Here is a 24401-nt window from a genome sequence, read left to right as displayed (position 1 = left end):
ACTTTATTCGCATGACGCTTTCGCATAGAAATATGATCAAGTCAATCATTGTTGTAACCTCATCAACATAAACCAAATTTATTCATATCAAGAGACAATATCATCGTAAATATAGCACTTTTTTACATGTTGGTAACACACCAGCGATAAGCGTATTCAAATAACAAGGAAGTAAGTAAGTTGCTGCTGTTCTGTATGCGCTTGCACTGGTACGCGATCAATAAGTTTTGTAACGCTGCAAAAAATTAAAATAAACCAACACCGAATAATTTTAAAGTGATTTGAAGTGAACATATGCGCTATGAGTTGACTTTGCCCAGTTTTTCCTTCCAGTATTAATGTCTCCCAGACTAATTCCACCACTAAACTTTCCGCCATTGATAAACACATTGTTTAAAAATATGACGTCATCGCTATGTCATCAAACGTTTCACTTGTTAAGGCATTAATCTAACCTGGTCCATTTTTCTCCTCTTTTATTACCAGTTAAAATGTCATATCCACCAGTGTTTGACTGACAGACGTTAACTTGTTTTAAACATATACGAAGAGTTTAAAACGTTCAGTTTGGATTCAAGTGAATCTTCCGGTGTTCGTTACCTTCCGCAGCACAGCACTGGACGAATAAATCTGGTATGGCAGGAGCTGGCATGACGTTTCAAAATCATTTATTAAAGTTTGAAAGTGAACATTTGTGGCCATAAAGTCGTAAACGGTGAATATAAAACAAAATAATTAAAGTAAACATATTCTTCAGTTGTGAAATAAACGTTTTCATATAACTTACTGCATTGGCCTTGTTCGACATTTTAACCTAATTATTTTTATAAATTTTTGTTTCATATGATTATGAGCAAAATATACCAAAACCAGACGCATATACTTTTTGATGTGATAGTTTTAAGTAATTAGTACTGCACTTGGAGATGGGTGATTATGTTTACATGAAACTAAACATCTTTTCAAGCAATTCCAAAGTAAACAAATTTCCACTCTGCGGCAAGACCAAGAAAATTCATGCAAAACGTCGCCGAATTTCAAGCCCTGCACTCACGTGACCATCAGAGGAAGTGAAACAAGCAGCCTAAGCTACTGTACGGACCACAGCAAGTTGTATAAAGCAACAAACAAAGCATTAATTATGTCGTTGTATTTGAAAAGAACGCGTTTTCACGGTCGTTTGTTGTCCGGCACATTATTTAACTCACTGTAGAACAAGCACCATTCAGCACAGATTATTGCAAAGGAAATCAGCGGAAAACTGACGAATCAAACGATTTTTAGCCGCGAAAATGATTGCTCAATAATGACAGGTAATTGCGGTGAGATGTCACTTGTGATACTTCACACTCCAATTTTAACCGAATGAAAGCGTTGTTAATATGCGCGATAAACGTCGACAAAACAGTGGAAAGTCACAGTTTACTGCATAGCGAATTACGTCACAGAAGCGCTTGTCACGTCATCATATTTGAACTGTTCGCGGTTAAATCGAGTCCAGCTCCAGTGTTTTGACCTGAACTTGCTGCTTTGATCATATCGTTCACCTCTCGTCGAAACATGGAAAGATTTTGCGTAAATCTGAAAAACCAGGTTAAACCGACAATTATTCTACCAGCAAATTCAACCACATGCTCATGTCAAGCTTAAAGAAGCAACGCAAATGGAACCTGTCACGTGTCTTGGAATGAAGATTCTTATCGACGCAAAACATCAATTGGTTAAAACAATTCGACACCGACTCGAGATTCAACCGCCCGTGTTCGACCCCGGGCTCGCAGAGTGTCTTCTGCAGCGTCGGCATGTGCTGTAGAAGGAAGTTATCCTCGTAAGTTTAAGGTGGAAATTTTACCAGAGGCAAACATGCCAAGTACGCTCCTGGTTAACTACGTAGTTACATGTAGTCAAGCATTTAAAAATGTTTTGCGCCAGAACTGTAGAAAATGCCTCGATGTAGCTACGGCTTAGTAGTTCTTGCACTAACAACAACATAACTCAACAATTTGCTACGAATTAGATTTTTTTGTCCCATTTTAGGAAAACTTTCATGGACTTGGCCGAGAGTCGCAATCTCGACAAGTGGTTTATGGGCAGCAGAGCGCCACCACGCGTCCAGTACCTCTTCGTTGAGCAGGATAAGACCCAACAAAGGCCTGGACATGCTCCACTGGTTCCGGCAATCTTCAAACATAATTGTGTGAAGCACGGTCGACAACGCCTGAAAAATAAGACAGTTATTATCTTAACAACTACAATAACGTTCTGGAACCGACAAATATTCTGTTAAAGTTGAAGCCACGTCACCGTTTGTAATATGTCCGGCCTGTCAATCATCATTTGAAGAAAGTGTTGCTCGCGTTGGCGGTCCACTTCATTATGTCGCCGCTTGAGGGATACGGCAGACGTGAGGTCGCCGTTAGAGAGCGCTGGAGACCGGCTGCCGATGCGAAAGAGATAAGTGACCAAGTGGTCCAAGGTATTGCAACAGCAAGTGCATATCACAGTGTCTGAAACAAGCATCATATTATATAAGCCCGACCTTAATCAACTGCTGAAGTTAGGGTCCATCTGCGGTGTGGGTCAGCGCTATCTTATAGTGATGTAGTGAATGGAGTGATTGTTACGTCATTGTAAAGGAATTGTTACTTAACAAAGAATGTACTTGGCAAGGTTTCAAATGGCCGGCTACAGTAGTGACAGTGAAAAATGCATGATTTAAAAAAACCGTTTTCTGGCATTTACTTAATTTATTTTGGATATCTCAGTCAGATTGCCCAAAAATACGTCACATCCCGATAGCCATAATAACTAAGAAAAATTTTATCAAGAAATTCGAACCAGTCGTAATTGAAAACTAAGGAAAAACAAATAATGGAAGGTGAAGTTGATCACGAAGCTAAATGACCAGCTGAACCCAAAAGAAATATTTACACGTTAAAAATATGGCAAGATTAAGACCAACAGCAAAGTCTTTCAAAAAATGTTTTCATGATCTCTTTCAAACCCTGGCATATAAATAACAAACACATCAACACATAAGTAACCAGGCAGCCTACCCAGACCAGTAAGTCCATCAGTGAGAGTCTTCAATAAGTGATATACGACAGATGAAGGCAGCCCACTAACGAAGTTCATGTGATCCTGCATTGCAACTTCAAGCAGGGAGTAGTACGACGAACTTAACTTAGGGTAGTCCTGGTATAAAAGGGCGAAAATATTTCAATGCATTGTAAACTTTCAGGTGTTTAATCCTGTTTGTTTGATCATGTACATTACAGCTCAGGGAATCTGCAGAGAGTTTAACTCAAACTTAACCCCAACCCATAAATACAGACACACCCAAGTCATTAAACCTTATAGAAAACAGTTGTTGTAAGCTTACTAGGAAATGTGAGCTGTCAGTTGACATTGCGAGCTTCACAAAAACATTGAGAGCATCTTCCAACGTCGGGTCGTTGTAGAGTTGAAAAACACCAAAGTTGACCAAACCGGCACAAAGCGCGTTCTTGAGCAAGCGAAAACAAAGCGACATCCCTTTCAAACGGTGTGAAAATACTTGATCTTTTGGTGGCTCCCCCATTGCGAGAATACGATTACCTGCCGGATGTAAGTTGGTCGCATTAACACTGAATTCTGTAACTTATCTGTGAAATATTCTTTGAAATTAGCAAACAAATTTATCTTCAAGACCACTTGGTACACAAATTTGCAAGCTTACTCGGCAATAGAAACGCATCAATTCAAACTCCCACCCTTCTGAGTTTTTAACAATTTCAAACCTGACCGTAATTCTTAGAATTGTCGCGATACCAAACTTACACACCTGAAATCAAATCATTTTAAACTTCCCAAATGATGATCACACTCGACCTACCATATCCACAGACAAGCTTGCTGGCTTCCTTGAATAACAATATTCCATTCGGGGAGGCGACGTCAAAGTCCAAACGTTGTCCTCGCTTCAAAACCAGCTCAGCAAAAAGCTGTTTAAAGATGAAGATGTCAAGCACATTGCCACGAATATATTGATGGAGATTGGACATGCAGTTGGGGATAACAAAAACAAATAAAGACGGACGATGTGATACACAACTGGAAAGCTATGCATTGCACTTGACAATAACAAAAACATTTTTTGCTTTAATATTTGCACGAAACAAAGATCACTTGAGGGCGCTAAGCAGCGGATTTTCTACCGACCTTCAAAACTGGGGTTGTCACATCCGGGTCATGTGACCACAGTTCAATCGATTTTTGAAGAATATCGGTGAAAGCCGGATATCTAGAAATAAAAAATTAAACCAAATAAACCACTAAATACAATTCCATCCCATTAACTTATCACATAGACATCTCATACCGCTGTCACTCACATGATATCAAATAGCATCATGTACGAGCTTTTCGTGTTGAAAGCGTAAGCGAGTCCCCGACAGTCCCTTGTTACCCCGAGAAGTGTGCGGACAGCGTGAGACGACATTGTCCTGGAATTAACAAATGTTTGTTGTTTAGAATAATCTGCACAAAAATGTGTTAGTATGATGTTGGAATTTTTATCCTCGCTACGAAGAAACTCTTCACAACACTTCTGCAATGATTTCTCACAGCCACAGCATAAGTCGTCGCTTATCTGTACAATTTTCAATCTGACAAATAATTTTATATGGTCTTGCACAAATTTGTAGGAGTATATATTATATATATACCAGGACTTCTAGACAAGAGCATTATATCAACGGCTGGGATCACTACAACGGCAATTTTAAATACCTCGATGTCCACCACACCACCAAGTGGACAGCAATGATAATGACGGGACCTGAATCTTTCTGGCACAACATTATCCCAATAAACTAAAGTTCCAATTATATCAAATTTAAAAGCCCGCAACAACTTACTGTAAAATAGAAGTCTATAATTTTGGGATGCTAAAAAGCACAAGTACCAGGGGCCATTGTCAAAAGAAATTTCTTATTCCGCCATTTTGTGTCACATTTTATTTCATATGTATTATATACATTTGGGATTGTTTTCAGTTGGATAGTACAAATGTGGTAATGTTCTTTACAGATAGTGCTATTCCGGAAAGTGTTGTAGACATTATGATGACTCACGCATTACTTGACGCGTTTTGTAACATCTGCTGCAATGAGTGAAAGGTCGTCGTCATGGGAACCATGAATCGAGTGAGTTTCTCTTCATCTTCGCCTTGAAAATGAAAATGTTTGAGTGAAACCAGATGCAAATATGAAAAGGAAGTTGTAAAATTAGAAAAAACAACACAAAATCTACCGCACAAGTGCAAGTTAGATAAGTTAACCATTTTAAACGGTTCTTTTTCCAGTATCTAAACACGTTTTGGATTAAATTTGGATAAAACTGGATGATTGTTTGATTATTTTCACAACCTACCCAAATCAACAAGAAGCAACCTCCCAAGGGAAGTGTAGAAAGTTGTCCGACATCGAAGATCAGAGATTTTTGAATCGACATTCAGGAAAGGAAAATGAGAGCTCTGCAAATTAAAAATCTTGTGCTCAGTTGAAATAAACACTACAAGTCACCAAAGCATGTGTGGATATGTGCCATTAGTAAAGTGGTCCCAAGTACATTAACATGCTTAGAACAGCACCAATCTACGTTTTGTTACCCTTTGGCTTGTAAGTGAGTAAGCAATTATAAGCCAAAGCTGTAAATGAAGGAACCCAAATTTTATCAAGGTATTCGATTTACCGGGTCATTTTCCAACAGGAAGCGAATTGTTCCTAATTTCACGAGTTTTCTCACAGAACTGAAGCCAATTGATAAATCACCGAGAAGACGAAGCGTTCCCGTCAAAATCTGCTCATTGTTGCTCCAATATTTCAAGTTGGTTATACTGCAACAGGTAGTTGGTGAATGCATACAAAAAGCATAGACAACGCATTACACAAGCATGGCTAGGCAATACGAGGACGACTTATACTCACATTTTTGAAACAAAGATACCTAAAATGGCTGATTCATCTGTAAGATTCAACACTTCGCCTAGCCTTTTGTATACCTTTGCAGATATAACAAAAAAATAGACATCAAATATCTTTGAAATAAGCTAATGGATTGATTAAATTATATCAGCTTTGTCAGAAGACATTGATTTGACAGACTCTGATTTCTTAAAATATGAATACATGGAGGAAATATCAAAATTTTCATTGATTTTAAACGTGAGATCTGTGTTGGTAGAATTTTTTGAATTGAAAGAAAAAATTGGAGTTACTGTTTTTACAATATGGTATGTAGAATGCCGATGTGGTGAACAACAATACAAAGCAACATGTTGTTGCTGTAAATGTGTCGTATACTGTGAAAACATTTGGGCACAAAACACATGTTATACAACATGTGTTACGTAACTTTTTCGTCTGATTGGTTATTCCAGGCGGAATAACATGAAACCTTAAACTTAGTTCCTGCAATATTTTGAAAACTTTTACCTTTGACGTTTTTTGCACCTGGTCACCAGCATAAATTTTTCGAAATTGATCGAAAAATGAAAGGAAAGCAAGTTCTACTGTCACGTAACCTTTCCCTGATGGAAGTCGTCTGCAAATAAAAATTTCAGTTGTAACTTTCTCTACATGGAGAATTAGTTGAGTTAAAATGATCTAATACAAGACATTTCTAAACCTGAACTGCTGTGATAATAACTTCGTCGACCACAGGTTGGGAACCATTGATCTATATTGATCTTCGTGTTGTGATATCTATGCTGGTCTTTAGGTCATTTTATCCCTTTATGACCAACATGTCCAGATATCGCCACTTAAGACACGTACCTGTCGGTTACATCCATCAACCGAAGAACTCTGATGACAAGTTCCCCGTCCATCGAGTCATGGTCATCAGTCGCTGCGAATGACACCCTCCCACCAATAACAGCTCCGACCAAATGTATGACCCACGCCAATTTACCTGAAAATTTTACGTGTTACAAAACGCAAGAAGAAACAATCTGGACTTCCAGCTATCAAGCTATTTTATTCTGTACAAAGATAAACCTGGCTGGATAGTTGGATGTATAGACGATACACAACGTACATTACTACATTACCACATCGCTATATGCTGTTAACTGTGAGAACAGTTTGTCAAATTAAACATGTTGGTTTGAATGGCCAGTAGATAAATAATTGTTTGCGAGAAGTGTGTCGTTGCACAGTGGGTGTCAAATTAACCTTAGACCTTTGTGTAAAGAGCAACTTATATCACACACATCGCAACCCCAGCAGTAACATGGCATATTTAACAACCTATTTGTATGGTGAGTTGCTGGTTGTCCATGTTGCTGTGGAGATATTCGTCCAGATGTGAAGCGGTCTCATCAAAGGTTCGGACAAGAAGCTGGAAAAAGATATTTTTACAAGCATAGCAAACTTCTACACACACACTTTTGTCACTTTCACTCACTTGGCAGGTGGTTGTATAATCGCACCTCGCTATCGACGAAACTTGTTCGAGTTGTTGCTTCACGAACGACATGTCTTCTAAAGGATTTTCTAAGCTGTCCCTGGACATTCAAAAGCAACGATAAACAAATTCAAACTTTTGTGGCAAAAAAGTGCGTGTACTACCTACTACCTCACAATCACTTCGACAGATTTAAGACGAGATTCAACGTAAGACTTTAATATCAGCGGCATGTAACTCTCCAAACGGTGGGGCTCTTGGGCTTTTACGTAAGGAACACTGGATGCCATTCTCTGGTAAGAAAATGTACGACAACTTAAATGTTCTGCAAATACTAGTAATGTTTTAGTTTTCAATTCTTTATGTTTAAATACATCTTAATGTAATATGAAACTTCCAACACAATATTTTAAAACTGAAAGGCAACAAAATTAAAACACATCCTTCATAAGATAATCCACCGACAAAAAGTCAACTTTCGTCACCTGCCACAGACTCAGTAGATAATGGATTGAGTTTGGTGAAAACTGCCACATACGCAGTGAAGCCACGGTGAAGTCTGCGATGAGCCGCATGCACTCGGTGTAGCAAGCCGCTTTCACCAGTTCTCCAAGCTGGTAGTTTGCTTTGAGTCGAGCCAACATGCGACAAAACTCGTGGAACGTTGCTTCGTCTGACATTTTCTGCTCGTAGTCGTGACAAAAATATAATCAAACATTCACAGTGGTGTCATGTAAATAAAAAGTCAACAGATAAAAACTTTTACATTTATTCACCTGGGGATTTTCTAAGATTCCTTTAATGCCTTTCATTATGTCAGCGAGGAACTTGGCGCGCTCTGTGTTGTTAAATAAAGAACGTCGAACAGACACGATCTGCACCAAGCATGACATCACAATGCAACATAAAGATTCAGGAAGTCTGTCAAGTGAAGTAAGGATCATTAAATAGTCCAATATCTTGTGAATTAGGCACTTGCATTGATCATAAAAAGCACAAAACACATCCTTACACGTTATAGAGGTTTAAAAACAACTGCGATGTGCTAAGATCAACAAATGTGGTGCGCCACCCAGTGGGGATTTGTACGGTACCGAGATCGTCTCCAGATTCGTCGTACGATGTGCCGATGAAATCATACGAGAGACAGGTCAACGTTAAACGAAGCACGGCACCAACCAACGCACACTGAGATATAAAAGTTAACAATTCTTAATTTTAAGTGGAAATGGAAGAAATAAGATACGATTCAATATTATAGAACGTAAAATCAATAAACAAAATATTAAGGTTACAAAACAATGATTTCCAACGTCGTATAAATATGAAATAAATAAATGAATCACAATAAAAATGAAATGAATCATAACAAATCGTAGGAAAATATTTTAAAAGCAGCATTACAAGTGGCGGCGTGAATGCACAGTTCACTTTTGAGCGCCAGCAATTATCAGTTACGCTCAAACATGCCAAGGAGAAAAAAACCAAACCACGCAGCGATAAAATTCCACCTGTTCGTTTCCTTGGATTTGTTCGCCTGAAACCAATGCCTGTGTGAGCAAACGACAAGCAAGTTGAAAGATTTCAAACAAGGTCGTGTCACGAAAGGACGCGGCAATCTTTCTGTGTCGTGTCAGCGGTTTCACGTTATCTGATTGGTTCACGTCAGTTACAAGTCCGTTTAAAATCTGAACTCCCATAATGCAGCTTTCAGTGTTTCCCTACAAAAAATAAAAAATCAACTACTACAAAACTTGTCCTAAACTCTAGAATAAAATTTTTCTGAAGCTTTAATATAATAAAAAAAAGACAGAAGTATTTGAAGTAAATAAACGACCGACCTGCAAAAATTTGGAAATGTCCGAGACAACGTTGCGAAAAAGCCACTCATCTTTAGAGGACTCGAACCATGACAGTTTGGTGACTCGGGCAAAGAGGAGTGAGAGCTGATCAGTCCCATACGCCGTGTGTTTTGTTGCGTTGTATAAATAATGTAAAACGTAATTTCCTGGAAGATAAAACAGACTGTGCATCAGTGGCAAGTTCCACATTATACTGTGGAAGTTATAAATATTCTGACAAAGCTAATGGATTCTGGAATTGGGCATGAAGGTATTAGTGAATGAACAAAATTAATTCTTACTGATATCCAAGCGTTCTTGAATAGTAAGCGGGGTGCCATGTTTAGTTACGCGTTTGGTGAGCGTTGAAGCAGCAATTAGCAAAGAATATGGAGACTGCAAAAACACATGAAGTCAATTTACTCAAAGTTAAGTAAAAAATGGTCAAAAGACATTTTTTGTGTTTTTAACAAATATCCCAATGTTTATGCATTTCATGAAATACAGTGTCAATATTAACATACCACGTGCTAGTATAGTTGGATATTTAGGCTACAGAATAACAAAAGCAGTGACAAATAAGGCGACTTTAATTTATTAATACACGCTTGCTTCTTCAGCTGTAACTATACTAAATTTATCAAAGTGTCACTTCTTACCACAGCTCGTTCCAAAAGGAGTTGGCATTTTTGAAGAACATGTTGGTCATTGACGAGATCCACGAGTACTTTCTCTGCATGTTGGCGCATGTTCGAGTCGCCGGTCTCGTACATCACAGCACACAACCTCTCAAGTTCCAAAATCTCCTGTGAACGAATCAACTTGTGCACCAGATTGGAAAGTTTGCTAAGTGTGCGGGGCATCATAATAAAGTGCGGGTAAAATGACTATTGTTTCCTCTTGTTGCGCGGGAGATTTCTCACCAACAAAGAGCAACTTTCCCAATCTGGCTTGTACACACAGTATGGTGCCAAACATTGCATTAAAATCAGTTAAAATTTACCCATATTGGAAAGTTTGCATGATGCAACGGATTTCTCTGACACAGAAATTTGGCTTCTGTGCCAATTTCCTGGCACAGAATTTCCATTTTACCCTGGATATTCTGTATTACAAGTATTACATTGGCGTGACATAAAGTTTGGCATTACAATTTTTGTCGCATTTATCCAGCATACTGAAAGCAAACTTTCCAGTAGGGAAAATCACTGTAAAAAGTATGGTATGCTTAAAGCCGAATGCATTATATTTTTACCTTATTATCAGGTACAGTACACTGACAGCAAACTTTATACTACAACAATAGAGGTTCACTAGGACCTCTGAGCAGCAAGCATCGTTCATATCTTGCAAAGAGCAGCACAACAAACATGCATTCAAATGATTTAGTGCAAATTACCTGGTCCATTTTAAACTTCAACACAGCTAGGCTAACAAGCCACACTACACAGCTATCTTTTTACACAAAACCGCTCTGTCAGTCTGTTGTTTGGTTTCTTTCTTTCAGTCCAGCAGTCCTTAGTATATTTTAGAGATGTAAAACAAAGGCTCATTTGGTTCAATTTTAACAAAATATCTGGAATATAACATGATTTCATGTTGTACACATTGAAGCTAAAAATACGCGGTAAAACTTTAGCGTACTTGTTTATTTATTAATCACAAATCGGCATAAATTGAAAAAGTTATGCGTGTTTGGTGACGAATGTCGACTGTATTGTGTTTGCGCCACACTTTCCAGCAAGGCTATACAAGTTACCTCAATAACCAACACAATAATATTAGTAAAGCAGGAAACCCCGTTTACATGCGACTTCTTCACCTTCCATTAGAATCACGCGTGTAATATCAGAATAAAAAACAGGATAACGATAATTATAATCAATAAACACACCAAGACTGGTCCTGCTGCAAATTTAAATGGCGTCTTGCAGAGATTATGCCGTCTGCCAGTGGCACCTAACGGTGCAGCGCTATGACAAGTCAGCTTTCTTGTGCCACTTTTATTATACGTAAACGATTAACTAGCCACGCTATTCGCATTTTCTTACTTTAGTAACCGGTGGTTGGTGAATTAGTTACTGTACTACTTTTACTAGCCGCCGGATACCAAAGTAGGAATATACCAAACCGATAAACAGCAATTAAGCTAGTTGCATTATAAAATATTTGTCAATTTTTAACTTAAAATAACATACGCCCACTGTTTTTCCTCACTCTAAATTAAGTTAAAGCAATAGACCCTACGGTATATAAAGATTATGTTTACAAAGCTCTGGCATGGGACTACAGCTGTTGACTCACAAAAGTTACTTAGTCTGTTTTGGGATCCAATAAGTAATTTCCTTTCCCTCGGTTCCACAACCCTGGTTGGAAATTCCTGGTGCAGTCAAAAGATGTACTGAAAATTTTCATAGAATGGGCTGCTAGGTCAACTAAACAAATATGGTAAATCAAAATCCAGGGTAACTAGATTCGTTTATAAATTGTTGGAAATAGTCGAAATTGTCCGCAAAATATTCAGTTTCAGCTTCTATAATCAGGCACCGGGTAAAAGCTGGACACGACGCAATCCGCGGATCGTCCATGGACGATTTTTGCATAAGCGTCCATGGACGGTTTTATTTTATTTATTTTATTTTATTTTTCATTTAGTTCGGTTAGTAAGTGTTGGTGACAGGGCGTTGTCTCTATTCCATGCTCTTACAGTGATCTTTTCTCTTCTAATTTTAGCGTTAAGTCGATGCATCTGTTGTGTTGCAGTTTTTAAATATAAGTTCTCACCAACACTCAGGCGTGACTCTTTCACTGGGGTTCGTCGTGAAAGGAGCTACTGCCCTGGCTAAACATCTGCGTTTTACGTAACACATGTCTTTTGCGTGCTTGCTTTATGCTGTGTGACTTGCTTTCGAATTGTAACACAGTTTACGTTATTGTGACGTCATCGTTGATTGATGAACTTAGCATAAAACAAGCAGCTTATGCGCAAATGACCAAAACAAGTTTGTTGGTCCTTTAATGGTTAACTATGTCGATCCAGGTCTAGTTGTGTGGAGTCGGGTGTTGGACCGAAATAGATCAGTTCCTGTATTAAGCGAGTCCTTCAATATTTGCATAGTTGGGCTCATATAACTCACTCGTATGTATGCTGGTCTGCTGTTTATTACAAAACATCGTTTATATTGTCTGCACGGCTTTGTATTTAGCGGTTCATAAACAAATGTCTTGTAAAAAGTAGGGCTGGAACAATTTGGCCGGGATATAAGTTATTAGCCGCTAGCGACTAAGAGCTCTTGGCGACTAAAGATTTTGTCCGCCATTAACCAAAAGCGTAGAAGTAGGAAAGAATTGGGAACAAAATTGTTGATAATTCATTAATTCAAGGAAATGTGTTACACTGTTAATCATTTTAATGCTGGAATACCAACTTTGTGGGCTAGCATAACATAAGTTGCTAATATAACACTTTTCATCACATTTATCAATAATATAGCAGTTTTGCCTGCGATTAACAATGTGACATGACAATTAGCGACTATGGTGGCTAACGGCTAAAGAAAATCAGCTAAATTCCCAGCCCTAATAAAAACATGGCGAATATATTCACGTGGAAAGTATAATTGAATGACGGTGAGGTGCCAAATTTGGACCGGGTATTGTGACGTACAAATGTCGCTTGACTCAGAGTTTGTCTTACTACAAACTTCTTAAGGTTTGTTTCGTTATTTGAAAGTTAAATTTGTATCTTTAAGTTGAATACGACGGCAATCTCAAAAGTTTTGAATGAAAAACTTACACTGAGTCATGAGATATCTGCACGTCACAATGTCCCGAACTAATGTTACATAACAAACGCATAATGACGTGCAGTATTAACAGATTTTCTATATTATGACGTAATAGACGTGGCAGCTTATATTTACAGTTTGCTGCGTTGCCGGTCTAAATACAGTTCAATGTTTACTTGGTTGGTTAAAATCAACTCGTGGATTTCATTCAGTCGCAACGAAGTTTCATTTTAGTTTCTTTAAGAGGTTTTTTCCAACCCTTCCAATGCTTCCAAATAATTCCATGAGCAGCTCCACTTGATTGACGCATCCAGACTCCATTGAGGGATGAATAGCCGCATGCACCAAACCACCATCCCTGAGATCCTCCATAGCCAGTTGCGCAGTTCCAAGACCTAATATATTAAAACATGAAAGATTAAAATTACTTTGTTGCATCTATTTATATTCCATCTCATACGTTACTGGCAGCATATAACTGAAAATTCTACTGAGGTTGTGGCGCTTAATGTTTATTAATTTGAACACATTTGTTCCTGAACATAAGATGACGTACGCCCAGGAATCGTTATCGCTATCTTCCGTCGAGAATGGGCGACCATTGTGATATGTTAAACTGTCCTTTGCATTTCCGCTGTATCCGGAAACACGAAGCCGATATAAATTTTCAGCAGATTCGATCGAAAACGAGCTGCAAAAACAACAACTTGCTTTAAAAGATTCGAATCCAGACAGCTAAGTTGTAATTTACTCAACAAAGTTTTACGTTGATTAATAAATGTAAGATTTTTAACATCTTCGTTATTTATGTCACAACAATCGTTTTATGACCTATAATCGGCGTGACGTTGGTTTCTATGGAAACCCCACAGCTCTATCTTGAGTCTACATCCTCCTCCACGCGTCATCTCGTGGATGTTGTCGAGTCCTGTAAGTAATGAAGCACGAATAATAGAACGAAAAACATCAAAATAAAATGCGTTTAAGTTGGACAAACTTCCTCTTACCAAGCCAAAATTCCCCATCAATCTGGCCAAAACCGTTCGCGTAGTCGTCCCATCGTCGCCCGAAACTAACACTTCCGTCAATTCTTCTTTGAAAAATCTATTAGTGATTTTATTTTACATTTTAGCACAAGTGTAATACGTTTAATTTATATGTTTAAATAATCTTCAGTTTATTACGTCATAATACAAGAAGTACGGCAATATTTACACTTCGCTTACAATACGCAAAATATATCTTGTTAAGTTGGATCCCTTACTCCAGTGGCATGTTCATATTTTTGCTAAAAACTTAAAGTTAAGAAAAATTTAAACTGATATTATAAGTAGCTGTTTGCTGCAGGTGATTTGGGTGAAATAAATCAGGTTTACGTGGCGATGGTTGAATTTCGCTCGTTTTCACTGCAAGCGACTTACGCAGTTCAATGCAATTGTTTCGCAAGCTGCATAAACGAAGCGAATTAGACACAACAGTAATCTTGGCATGCAACACAGTAATTATTAGCGTACAGTGATTTTTATGCACCGTGGCATGTGACCCAGTGTGGGTTTATGATCAGCTCTGCGCAACCGCACACGACTAACACTCCCACCCACAATCATTATTCCATTGTTGCGGATAGTTGCATTAAACTTACAAATACACGGTTATATTAAACAATTTTCAACCCAATTGTTTGAGTTTGTCGGTAAGCGTTTTCGAATCAACCACAAGTTGGCAAACAACCTTCATTCAACGTTTTGGGATTTAAGTTTCAAAAAAGTGGAAAAAGGCACATTTGAAAAATCGCGAATACGTGTGGAAACAAATTCATTGTCGCTTGTGTTTTCTTACATTCTTGCTACAATGCAAATGAATAGTACACAACGCATTGCCGCCTTGAAGTCCACACAACTTGATAACTATAGCTTCAATACTACACAGTAAATGTATATACTTGTATGTATACTTTTATACCTTTCAATACTACTGTAATAATTTGTAAGCTGTTTCACTAATAACTGTGGAAAGCCTTTCACTCACCGTCCATCCATCCTCGCAGTAAACTTCAACACCACTCGTCAAATTGTGGGGACCGTTGCTTGATGACGTAGAACATGACGTGATACCTTTGGCTTCTTTCTGTATGCTGGAATTGACGACGTCATCATCGCAAACAGTGGTAAGAACTTGACGACATTGTTGCGAGTAGGTCATAATGACGTAGCAAGCCAATGATAACAGAAGAATCACTCCTCTCATGGTTGACTATGAACATCTTCCGTTGAAGTTGATGATATGAAATCCCACCAAATCGCTGCTCTTTATATAGCCGTGTGTTGAAGCTCGTGGCTTCCAAGATGACGTAAAAAGTTCTCGGAAATAAGGTCGTCAAATTCGAAGATCACGTCATCATGGCGCCTTATCCAGACCAAAACTATGTTGTTCGTGAATACAAAAGCAGTAAAAAGAAAGAAAGGAAGTGAGAAAGTTTTACGTCAAAAAATGTGAGAAACTTGCGAAAAACACGTGTTTAAATTTTCTGGTCACTCAAAACAGGTCCATTGACATAATAACTTGATTGTTTTCCGGGAATATTCACAAAACACATTTCCAACAACTTTGCTTATGACGTATGATTGCTTATCCAATCATAGTCTGGCTCCGGTTCTGCATCATCACAAGCTTATATGACGCAATCCAACACATTGATGACGTTATTTATGAAAATTATGGAAAGTTGAATTGTTTTGAAAACGATAGAAATAAGTTTGATTGTTATTGTCATGTTTCATTATTGGCTTTTCTTGGCTACAAAAACCCAATTGAACGTCAATTAACGAGAGGCTTATTGTTTCGAATTACAGTGATTGTTTGTAGTAATTGCCTTATGACGTTTAGGATTTCTTATGAATTTATAAAATCAAGGACCAGGAATCGCCTCAGCCCAGTTATAAGGCTGCAGGTTAAGCTGAAAACTACACATTACCAGCCCAGAAACTCATAAAACTTGCAGAGAAGATGCAGCAGCAAGTTTCTCATTGATATTGACCTTTAATTCAATCCATGACCAACTTTTTTTTTCCAGGTTAAGGTCCAATGCGTGACTCGTTCAATTAAAAAGGTTCGTCATCCCTATACTATGGGGTCTAACTTCATTTTCAAAACAACAAAAAATAAGTAAACTCATACTGTGAAAATCTCAATTACATAAATAATTACTCAAACAGTGAACGCAAATTGAAATAAGAAAAATATATCGTTACGCAAGCATTAAAAATTTTTTTTGGTCAGCTACTAATAAAATGGTTTAATTGTAACTTTCGCTTAGAATTTGAAAATAGAAGGACATCGATGATCGCACTTACTCAAAAGGCACCGCATGCTACTTGCAACTTTGACGTGCCTGGTGAGAATAGAGAAATGAAATTATGCTTAAGAACAGAGATAACTGAAGGTAGAACAAGGTGCTGCCACGGTGTGTTCTGTTGTTTAACAAACAGTGACCGTTGATCGACGTGCCTGGGCGTCGTTAAAATTTATCTGAGGTCACCAACAATCACTGACTCAGTATTTTTCCTACAGAACTAATTTACTGAGAACAGTTTAAGTTTAAACTCGCTGGTGAATTAATGGAAAGAGGAGGAAATGAAACCATCAATAACCCGCTAAATAGAGAGTTTGCAAAGTATGTTGCAGCCCTAAAGACAATGATGTAATACATTAAGCCATATCAGACTATAAGTTGAGACAGATACAGGAGATTGTGTAGAGAAACAAAAAAATTTAAATCAAAGATTAAAACGGCCGAAGAACTTGAAACCAGAGATTTGGAAGACTCACATTTTGCTGATCAGGTTCTGGAATAGGCAATGATTAAATACAATAAGCCAGTTCAGAGCACAAGTTATGTGAACATTCAGAAAGATTATGCAGATCCTTGGCTGAAGTCCTGTGCGAAGGTTTATGTCAGGATTGGAAAACAATCAAGTCTTTCAAGGTATGTTGTGGCCTGCACACTGTCAAGAGTCGTTTTACATATACAGTAAATTCCTCATTGAGACAGATACAGGAGATAGAGAAAAAAAATTATAATCGGCGATTGAACCCTGCCAAAGAAGTTAAAACCAGAGATTTGTAAGATGCATATTTTGCTGATCAGGTTCTTGAATAAGCTGAAGGAAAAGCTCAATCCAAAAAAGTAAGTAATTAAGGAATTTTCCCAACAGAATCAAACCTACTAACTTAGTTGAAATAATGCTCGTTTAAAGAAAATGCAGCAATTTTAATTTCAATCCATGATTATGACACCTGATAGTTTGGAGATAACATTCATTTTGTAGGTGTATGGGTAGTAGCTGATTCCAACAGCAAATTCATTGGAAAGTTGTTCTTAAATAAATCTCAATATTTGAAGATTTGTTATTATTAGGACGCGCATACACGCTAACAGAGCACAAGGTCAATGAGCAAAACAACAACGTACTCCGTCATAGCCTGGAACTCACCGACAGGAAGCAATCAAACTTTTGAATTAAGCAAACTGTTCCGCAATCTTTAACGAAGACAACATGTCCACAGCATTTGAGGTGATGATAATATGAAGTAACGATTATGCAATAGCGGGGCTTGCTATAACTTTATAGTAGCACTCTATTATAAATCGACTCTAACAATCTTACTTTACATTAAAGTGATAAAACTCAAACACAAAAATTAACTAAACTGATGAAATCATGGAAAACATATCACGTCACGCATGAGTGATCACCACGTAATGAGCGCACGCGGTTCTGGAAAAGTACATAAAGTGTTGCTTATGACGTCATTTAATATTGTAAATAAATGCACTAGAAATAGTGTGAAGTAAGATGAGCTTAAAGTCGATTTATAATAGAGTGTTAATGTAAAGTTATAGCAAGCCCCGCTATTGCATAATCGATAATTCATATTATCATCACCTCAAATGTATGGGGCCTGTTATCGTCGTTTAAGTTTGTGGAACAGTTTGCTTAATTCAAAAGTGCGAAGTTAAGTGCGAATAGTTAAGTTAAGTGCGCACTAGAAATAGTGCGAAGTAAGATTGCTAAAGTCGATTTATAATAGAGTGTTAAACATTGTACACTACCATACTTCAACTTCTCAGTTCACAAAAATACCCGAACCTCTATTGATTTGTCATAAATGTCGACAAGCGATTTTAAAATAGGTCCATATCATTAACAGACATTAATTGATGTTATGTTATTTAAATATTTACTTAATCATTGTTTCGTTGTTATTTTTTGCCATTATTTGTGCGGAGCGAATGTTACGATTCTAAACGTTATATTTACTGCTGTAGCACAATAAAGAACGTGCTCAATCGATTAATGAACAAAAAAGTAGCTAATCCGAATAGCGTAAAACTTGCAAGATAACAAAATATAATAATGCGATGATATAATTGTATATATGGCGGCCAAACCCAAAAAATAATTGATATCCAAAATTTAGTTCAGTTAAGTTTGCAGTTCATCGTATGCTCATATTAACGCCACAATTTTTACTGAATCGTTTTTTTTTTGACAGATTTTTGTCTCAACACTCCGCCGTCGGCCATTTCGAAAACTGTCGCTTTTTTCCACGGGTATGACGTGTGACGATACTGCCGAGTCATGGAATGCAGAATGAAATTGGAGTTACTCTTTGTCAACATCAAGTGGTCAGCAATGTAAATTTGTGAAGTTTTGATCAAAAACTCATCCAATTGCTTTTAATGCTATAAATATGCAACTTATTGTGGTAGATGCATTGGTAGAACTACATGGATATTTATTGTATGGTTTAGGTCGACCCAGATCTGTTTATCCACGCCGCGATCAGGGCGTGGATATCCGCCGTTTATCCCGCCGTTTCAGGGCGATCCATTTATGTTTGACCACGCCTCCAGTTCTACGCTGAGCTTTCTGGTCATGTGTCCTTATACCTTTCAGCTGACAAGTACAAACGCCGTTCAGCTAAAAGCAAAGCATCCAAGGTCACCAAAGGTCAAAGTTGAGGACAATGAGGCAAAGATTAAATAAGAACAAACAAGGTCACAGTTAAACAAATTTACTTGTACAACTTACATATGCATGATGTCATATATAACTTATTCTTTTATGAATAGAAATGTTTAAAACAAGTCAACGTCTGTCAATCAAACACTGGCGAATATGACGTTTTAACTGGTAATAAAAGAGGAGAAATTTGGCCCAGATTAAATTAATGCCTTAACAAGTGAAACGTTTGATAACATAGTAATGACGTCATATTGTTAAACAATATCTTTATCAATGGCGGAAATTTTAGTGGTGGAATTAGTCTGGAAGACATTAATACTGGAAGGAAGAACTGGGCAAAGTCAACTCATAGCGCATATGGTCACTTCAAATCACTTTAAAATTATTCGTGTTGGTTTATTTTAATTTTTTAATTTTTTGCAGCGTTACAAAACTTATTGATCGCGCACCAGTGCAAGCGCATACAGAACAGCAGCAACTTACTTACTTCCTTGTTATTCGAATATGTTTATCGCTGGTGTATTATCAACATATACAAAAGTGATATATTTACGATGATATTGTATCTTGATCTAAATAGATTTGGTTTTTTGTTGATGAGGTTAGAACAATGGTTGACTCGATCATATTTCTATGCGTCAGCGTCAGCGTCAGCGTCATGCGAATAAAGTGCACTGCAATGAACCAGAAATTACTTCCTTCTCTATATTGGTTCAAAAAGTTTCGCTTTTAGTGATTTTTTATTGCAAATAAAACACACTCAGTACAGAGAATAGAATAAATCAATGTGTTTCATTCTTCATCAATAATTCTTTAGTTTAATGAAAGAATAAATTCTCGGAAAAACAACGCATGAAAAAGCTACTTTCCAAAATTTTCTATGTTAAATATTAGATGTCTAGTAAAGGGTTGCGCAAGATAAGCATCAAACTTTCTCTGGATCACAACTGCGGTTCATTAGAGTTCATTTTTATTCAACAGGTACAACAGGGACAACATGGACAGCTTCATGCAAACACACCTCCTACTAGAGAGCGTCTTACATTCGACCTCATATGTGTAAACGACAACGGCATAACATCAGCAAAAACTGCAAAAACCAAAATAAAAGCTTTTTCTGTGAATGATACGTAAAATGGCTCGCAATGAAAGTTTAAAACAAGGTTTGATAACACGGTGTTTGCGATTATTACTGATACATTTTTGACAAAAATCTGCAAAATAATTGCGTGCGTTAATCGACAAGGCTGGCCGCTGCATACGACGCAAATACGTCATATGGCTGGACGTTGGTTCTACATGAATTTAGCACAAATTATCCCAGACCCAATATTGAAAACAAGTCAACAACGTTGCTTGTTTAAAGTCATTTGCATAAGATCACGTCATCACAAGCAACACTGGGTCAACCGCGTTTAAAATAGCTCTGTGTTTACAAATATGCAACTTCATCGCAAGCTGAATCAAAGCAACTATACACGTGCTTCATTTATACGGGAATGTAAAACATAAGAAAATAATAAAATTTACAACGTTTTTAACTTGATGCTTCAAATTATACTTTTTACTTCAAATTATGAAAGAAACGAAAGTTTAATTAAGAATAAAACAACATGGAAAAATTATGTTGATTGAGCTCTGCTCACCGATTGGTCAATAACAAAGTGTCAATCTCTACCAGTTCAACAACACAACAAAATAGTCGGTATAGAAAGATATTCATAACGTAACATGATGTTTATCAAACGACGAAACTTTGCTTCGTCAATGAACTATTTTATAGTTTTTGTTGGTTCGTGTGAGCTTTGAAACCTTTTCAAAGCTTGTTCGTATTTCATTGTCTGTATAACTATAAATTGACGTAACTTTCTACCATCTACAATTCACCACCAACGATTTAGTCGTCCAGTGCTGTGCTCCTCGCGAAAGCAGTTCGCAGTGTTTCGAAGAACATCACTTCGTCGTCATTTGTTTCATCGAATCTCAGGAAATTGTAGAAATTTCGGTTGAAAGTTCGTTGGATTAATTCTGGAACGCGAGCTGCTACTTCACCATGCCACTCCACTAATATTAGTTGATCTCTTCCAGCAGAATGTTGAAGTTCCTGGAGCGCCTGCAACACGAATCTGAAAAATAGGATGCAAACGTAATTAAAACATTTGCATTGATATTATTGGTATTTCATGCATCTCTATCCAAAACTTTATAACTACAAGTTTACTTGCAAGTCGGAGTGTCGCAAAAGTTGCCAGAAAATATGACGATTGTTTTCCGACTCTTCGTGATAAGACGGAGAAGATTTTCATTTGGAGACATACCAGCATCGATATCACGACCAGCTAAGAGAAGTTCAATGGAAGGGTTCCCGTTAATCATCCCAGGTATCTGTTTATCATCAACCCAATCACCCAGTTCATCATTGCTGTGGTCGAAGAATACAAAAGCTTTCTTGCCTTCGTTTGTAGAATATCTTGAAGAAACATCGCTTGGTTTCAATGCTTGAACTCTGAAATATTCATTGACTTTCCGAAATATCAATCTCTTGAACCATTTGCTATAACCAACACTGCCGCATAACATGAATAATACAAAGAATATTGTGAATGCGATTGTGTACTTGAGATGTGTCTGCAAATCACACGATGTGTTAAATCCGTATCGAGACACCGGGCGGCCACGCAAATTCAGCGGGGAATGGCATGCCACACACCCACCATAATATTGGTCAATGATCGAAGTGCATTCTGGATAAAAGCCAGGAAGTATGGTGTTGTCACTTGCATCAGAATTATACCAACGATAAAATTTCTGCCACTCATGACAGAAACAATCGAGTTCGTTCCATCTTATGTCCAAATACTGAAGTGAATTCAACATATCTTTGGTGAAAATACTTGAGTCCAGTTGATTTATGAAGTTGTAACTGAGATCAAGGGTTTCAAGTTTCAAATGCAAAAAGAATCCTGGTTGAATAAACCTGATTTTGTTGTGGGCGATAGTAAAATGTTTCAAGCTGGGGCAAACAGTCAAGTTTCCGTTTAGTTCAATGATATTATTGAAATCTAAATTTAAGGAATGCAACTGGTTCAGGATTTTTAAAGATGTCGATGGAAATGTGGCCAAGTTGTTATGGCTCAGGTCCAAGATTTCAAGATGATTTAAACCTTGCAACGTATAATGCAAAATAAACGAAACGATCTTGCAATTTCTAAGTACAAGGGATTTGAGTTTGGGCATAAACTTCAACAAACCTTTTCCTTTGTATGTAGATTTACAACCCAAATCATTTTGCGCTATATCAAGTTCCAACAGTGATGTGTTTTCGTCCAATTCACTTATCGTATCCAAAAGTATAGCAACTGTACAATGTGGCATCCTCCAATTCAACTTAATTTGGGCCGAAGGATTCAAATACAACAGAAAATTAAAATCAAGAGCTATGTCGGTGTGTTCCGCAACAAAGTCAATCCGACGAAGACTGGATAAGCTGCTGTAAGTGAAAGGATCAATTCTGTTAATAGGATTATGGGACAGGTCGATGCTGCACAAATATATCAGGTGTCTTAAATCATCTGATCTTATCACTCTTATTTGGTTGTGTGATAAGTCAAGAATAGTTGTCTTCGATAACAAAAATTCTTTTTGTTCAGATATGGTTGTAATTTGGTTGTTAGAATAATCAAGTAAACCGTTGTCGTCGCATTCAAACACTGGTATTTTAAAACGTTCACTTGTGTTGTCTTGTTCGTGAAGATTTCCTGGAAAAATAAATTGTTTTTGTGAAGTTTTTGCTTCAAAAATTGGAGATTTTCCTGTGCGTAAAATATTGCCACGAAAAGTCAACTGATTGTTCGAGGCTAGGATGGATTTAAGATGACGTAATCCAGACCATGCATCAGAGGAAATGTGACGAACATTGCAATAGGAGATATCGATTGTGGATAGATGAGTTAAGTTTGATAAATTAGCAAATGATTGATTGTCGATTTCATGGAATTGCACAGAATATAGGATTGTATTTAAGGCCTTTTCGTCATTCCCGAAATATATTTGTTCAAGCGAAGACAAAGAAGCAAAAGTTTGTCCCAAACGAAGTAATTTGATTGCTGTTTTAAATTTTGCTGATTCCAGATGAATTATGTTGTTTGTGGACAAATCAACAAACCGTAGTTTTTGTAGATTGACCAAGTACGTTGGTTCGAATATCGTAAATTTTAAACTATTACAAGAAAGATCCAGGATTTCAAGATTTTTGTTGTTTTTAAATATTCCGCTCGGTAAAAACTGAACCGCGTTCCCGGAAAGATTGAGGTACTTGAGATGTGGGAGTGGATCAAACACACCATCTTCTATAATTACCGCTTTGCCTGTGGCAGCAGTAGCGAAGTTCAAAACCAATACTTCTAAACTTGTTGCATTCACAAAATCATTTTTTCTCAAACGGCGGAAGGGATTCAAAAAAAGCGTAAAAATTTTTAGTTGGTTTCCAAGTAAATATCCCGGTATCATTTTCCAGTCGTTCCAATTCAAATCCAGAATTTGTAAACTGGAGGAGAATGCCTGCGTGATTGTGAAGTTTTTTGGACAAACGTTTCTATATTGATCACAATTTCCTGCACTAATTAGAATACTCAAGCTGGATAACAGTCTCAGTTGTGCGGTGACGTCACCAAGCAGGGTGAAAGTTATGTCCAATCCCATTATAGAAGTCGGTAGTTGTCGCGGAAACTCACGAAGTTTGCTACCAGCCAATCCCAAGAATTTCAAACGAAGAAGATTTTGCAACGCGCCTGGTTCAATGTGTAGATCGCCATTGCACGGTGGCAGGTCGGTTTCATAAAATACAGGTACGCAATTTGCATTAAAATTTAACCAAGTTATATTTGGATAAGAAAGAAAATCAGTCGGTGTAATTCGTCGAATCTCATTAAATCCGAGATCTAATGCTTCCACGTTAGTTGGCAAATTTTGAGGAACCTCTGTTAGTCCTCGCCACGAGCAATTAATGTAAATAAAATTGCGATCAAGCCAAGGAGCAATTTTTAAATACACCTCTTTTTCAACGACATCTTCCATCGGGGAAAATGTGTACTTTGGCCGCAAATATAATCCGGGCACTCTGTCTACTTCATCGCAGGGGTTCAAGACATTTCTTGACGATCCACGACAAAACAAAAGAAATTTCAACAACAATATAAGCAACCAGCCCATGTTGTGTGAAAGCAAATTACCGGTGAGCACTTACTACAAAGTTTCAAAAACAAGAAAATACAATTAAATTTTCTTGAATTATT

The 24401-nt window shown here is 37.4% G+C and overlaps 3 protein-coding genes and 1 long non-coding RNA gene across 14 annotated transcripts; 1 reads left to right on the top strand and 3 right to left on the bottom strand.

Annotated features, from left to right (window-relative positions):
* Nucleotides 1-651: 651 nt before the first annotated feature.
* Nucleotides 652-11118, bottom strand: LOC143449698 (exportin-7-A-like). The gene is made up of 26 exons (XM_076950005.1): nt 10690-11118; nt 9950-10096; nt 9593-9686; nt 9291-9457; nt 8961-9170; nt 8462-8637; nt 8226-8370; nt 7935-8132; nt 7621-7742; nt 7450-7549; nt 7293-7383; nt 6819-6954; nt 6477-6585; nt 5970-6043; nt 5734-5878; nt 5413-5515; nt 5115-5208; nt 4374-4484; nt 4201-4282; nt 3875-3983; nt 3383-3597; nt 3057-3195; nt 2305-2507; nt 2120-2218; nt 1671-1807; nt 652-1581 (listed from the first exon to the last, which is right to left on the bottom strand). The coding sequence occupies exons 1-26, from the start codon at nt 10696-10698 to the stop codon at nt 1458-1460; spliced, it is 3339 nt and encodes a 1112-aa protein (XP_076806120.1). The 5' UTR covers nt 10699-11118; the 3' UTR covers nt 652-1457.
* Nucleotides 11119-12443: 1325 nt separating this feature from the next.
* LOC143449318 (ficolin-2-like) lies at nt 12444-15496 on the bottom strand. The gene is made up of 5 exons (XM_076949470.1): nt 15107-15496; nt 14086-14182; nt 13910-14006; nt 13635-13769; nt 12444-13473 (listed from the first exon to the last, which is right to left on the bottom strand). The coding sequence occupies exons 1-5, from the start codon at nt 15323-15325 to the stop codon at nt 13287-13289; spliced, it is 735 nt and encodes a 244-aa protein (XP_076805585.1). The 5' UTR covers nt 15326-15496; the 3' UTR covers nt 12444-13286.
* Nucleotides 15497-15986: 490 nt separating this feature from the next.
* LOC143448241 (uncharacterized) lies at nt 15987-20978 on the top strand. 11 transcript variants are annotated; one of them, XR_013114437.1, is made up of 5 exons: nt 16225-17063; nt 17226-17264; nt 17496-17652; nt 18635-18776; nt 18894-19610. It is a non-coding gene; the product is annotated as an uncharacterized LOC143448241 (long non-coding RNA). The 11 variants fall into 11 exon arrangements; XR_013114430.1 differs by adding an exon at nt 20089-20978 and having other exon boundaries at nt 16235-17264; nt 18894-19139; XR_013114429.1 differs by having other exon boundaries at nt 16235-17264; nt 18894-19139; nt 19531-19882.
* A 2-nt stretch (nt 20979-20980) lies between these two features.
* On the bottom strand, nt 20981-24329 carry LOC143448240 (toll-like receptor 7). Its single transcript, XM_076947873.1, has 2 exons — nt 21329-24329; nt 20981-21233 (listed from the first exon to the last, which is right to left on the bottom strand). Exons 1-2 carry the CDS (start codon nt 24316-24318, stop codon nt 21005-21007), a joined length of 3219 nt encoding a protein of 1072 aa, XP_076803988.1. The 5' UTR covers nt 24319-24329; the 3' UTR covers nt 20981-21004.
* Between the last annotated feature and the right edge of the window lie 72 nt (nt 24330-24401).

The sequence above is a fragment of the Clavelina lepadiformis genome, chromosome 3, assembly GCF_947623445.1.
Source record: "Clavelina lepadiformis chromosome 3, kaClaLepa1.1, whole genome shotgun sequence".
NCBI lineage: Eukaryota > Metazoa > Chordata > Ascidiacea > Aplousobranchia > Clavelinidae > Clavelina > Clavelina lepadiformis.
Note: the sequence above shows the minus strand (reverse complement) of the source record. Positions and strands in the feature narration are given on the sequence as shown.

Coding starts and splice junctions, on each gene's coding strand:
- LOC143449698 (XM_076950005.1), bottom strand. Junction 7,384..7,449: donor ATTATACAACCACCTGCCAA/GTGAGTGAAAGT, acceptor ATCTTTTTCCAG/CTTCTTGTCCGAACCTTTGA. Junction 6,586..6,818: donor TTGATGGATGTAACCGACAG/GTACGTGTCTTA, acceptor TTTTATTTGCAG/ACGACTTCCATCAGGGAAAG.
- LOC143449318 (XM_076949470.1), bottom strand. CDS start 15,325: ATGAGAGGAGTGATTCTTCTGTTATCATTGGCTTGCTACGTCATTATG. Junction 14,183..15,106: donor ACTGCGAGGATGGATGGACG/GTGAGTGAAAGG, acceptor AATCACTAATAG/ATTTTTCAAAGAAGAATTGA. Junction 14,007..14,085: donor TGATGGGGAATTTTGGCTTG/GTAAGAGGAAGT, acceptor CATTACTTACAG/GACTCGACAACATCCACGAG.
- LOC143448240 (XM_076947873.1), bottom strand. CDS start 24,318: ATGGGCTGGTTGCTTATATTGTTGTTGAAATTTCTTTTGTTTTGTCGT. Junction 21,234..21,328: donor TGCGACACTCCGACTTGCAA/GTAAACTTGTAG, acceptor CCTATTTTTCAG/ATTCGTGTTGCAGGCGCTCC.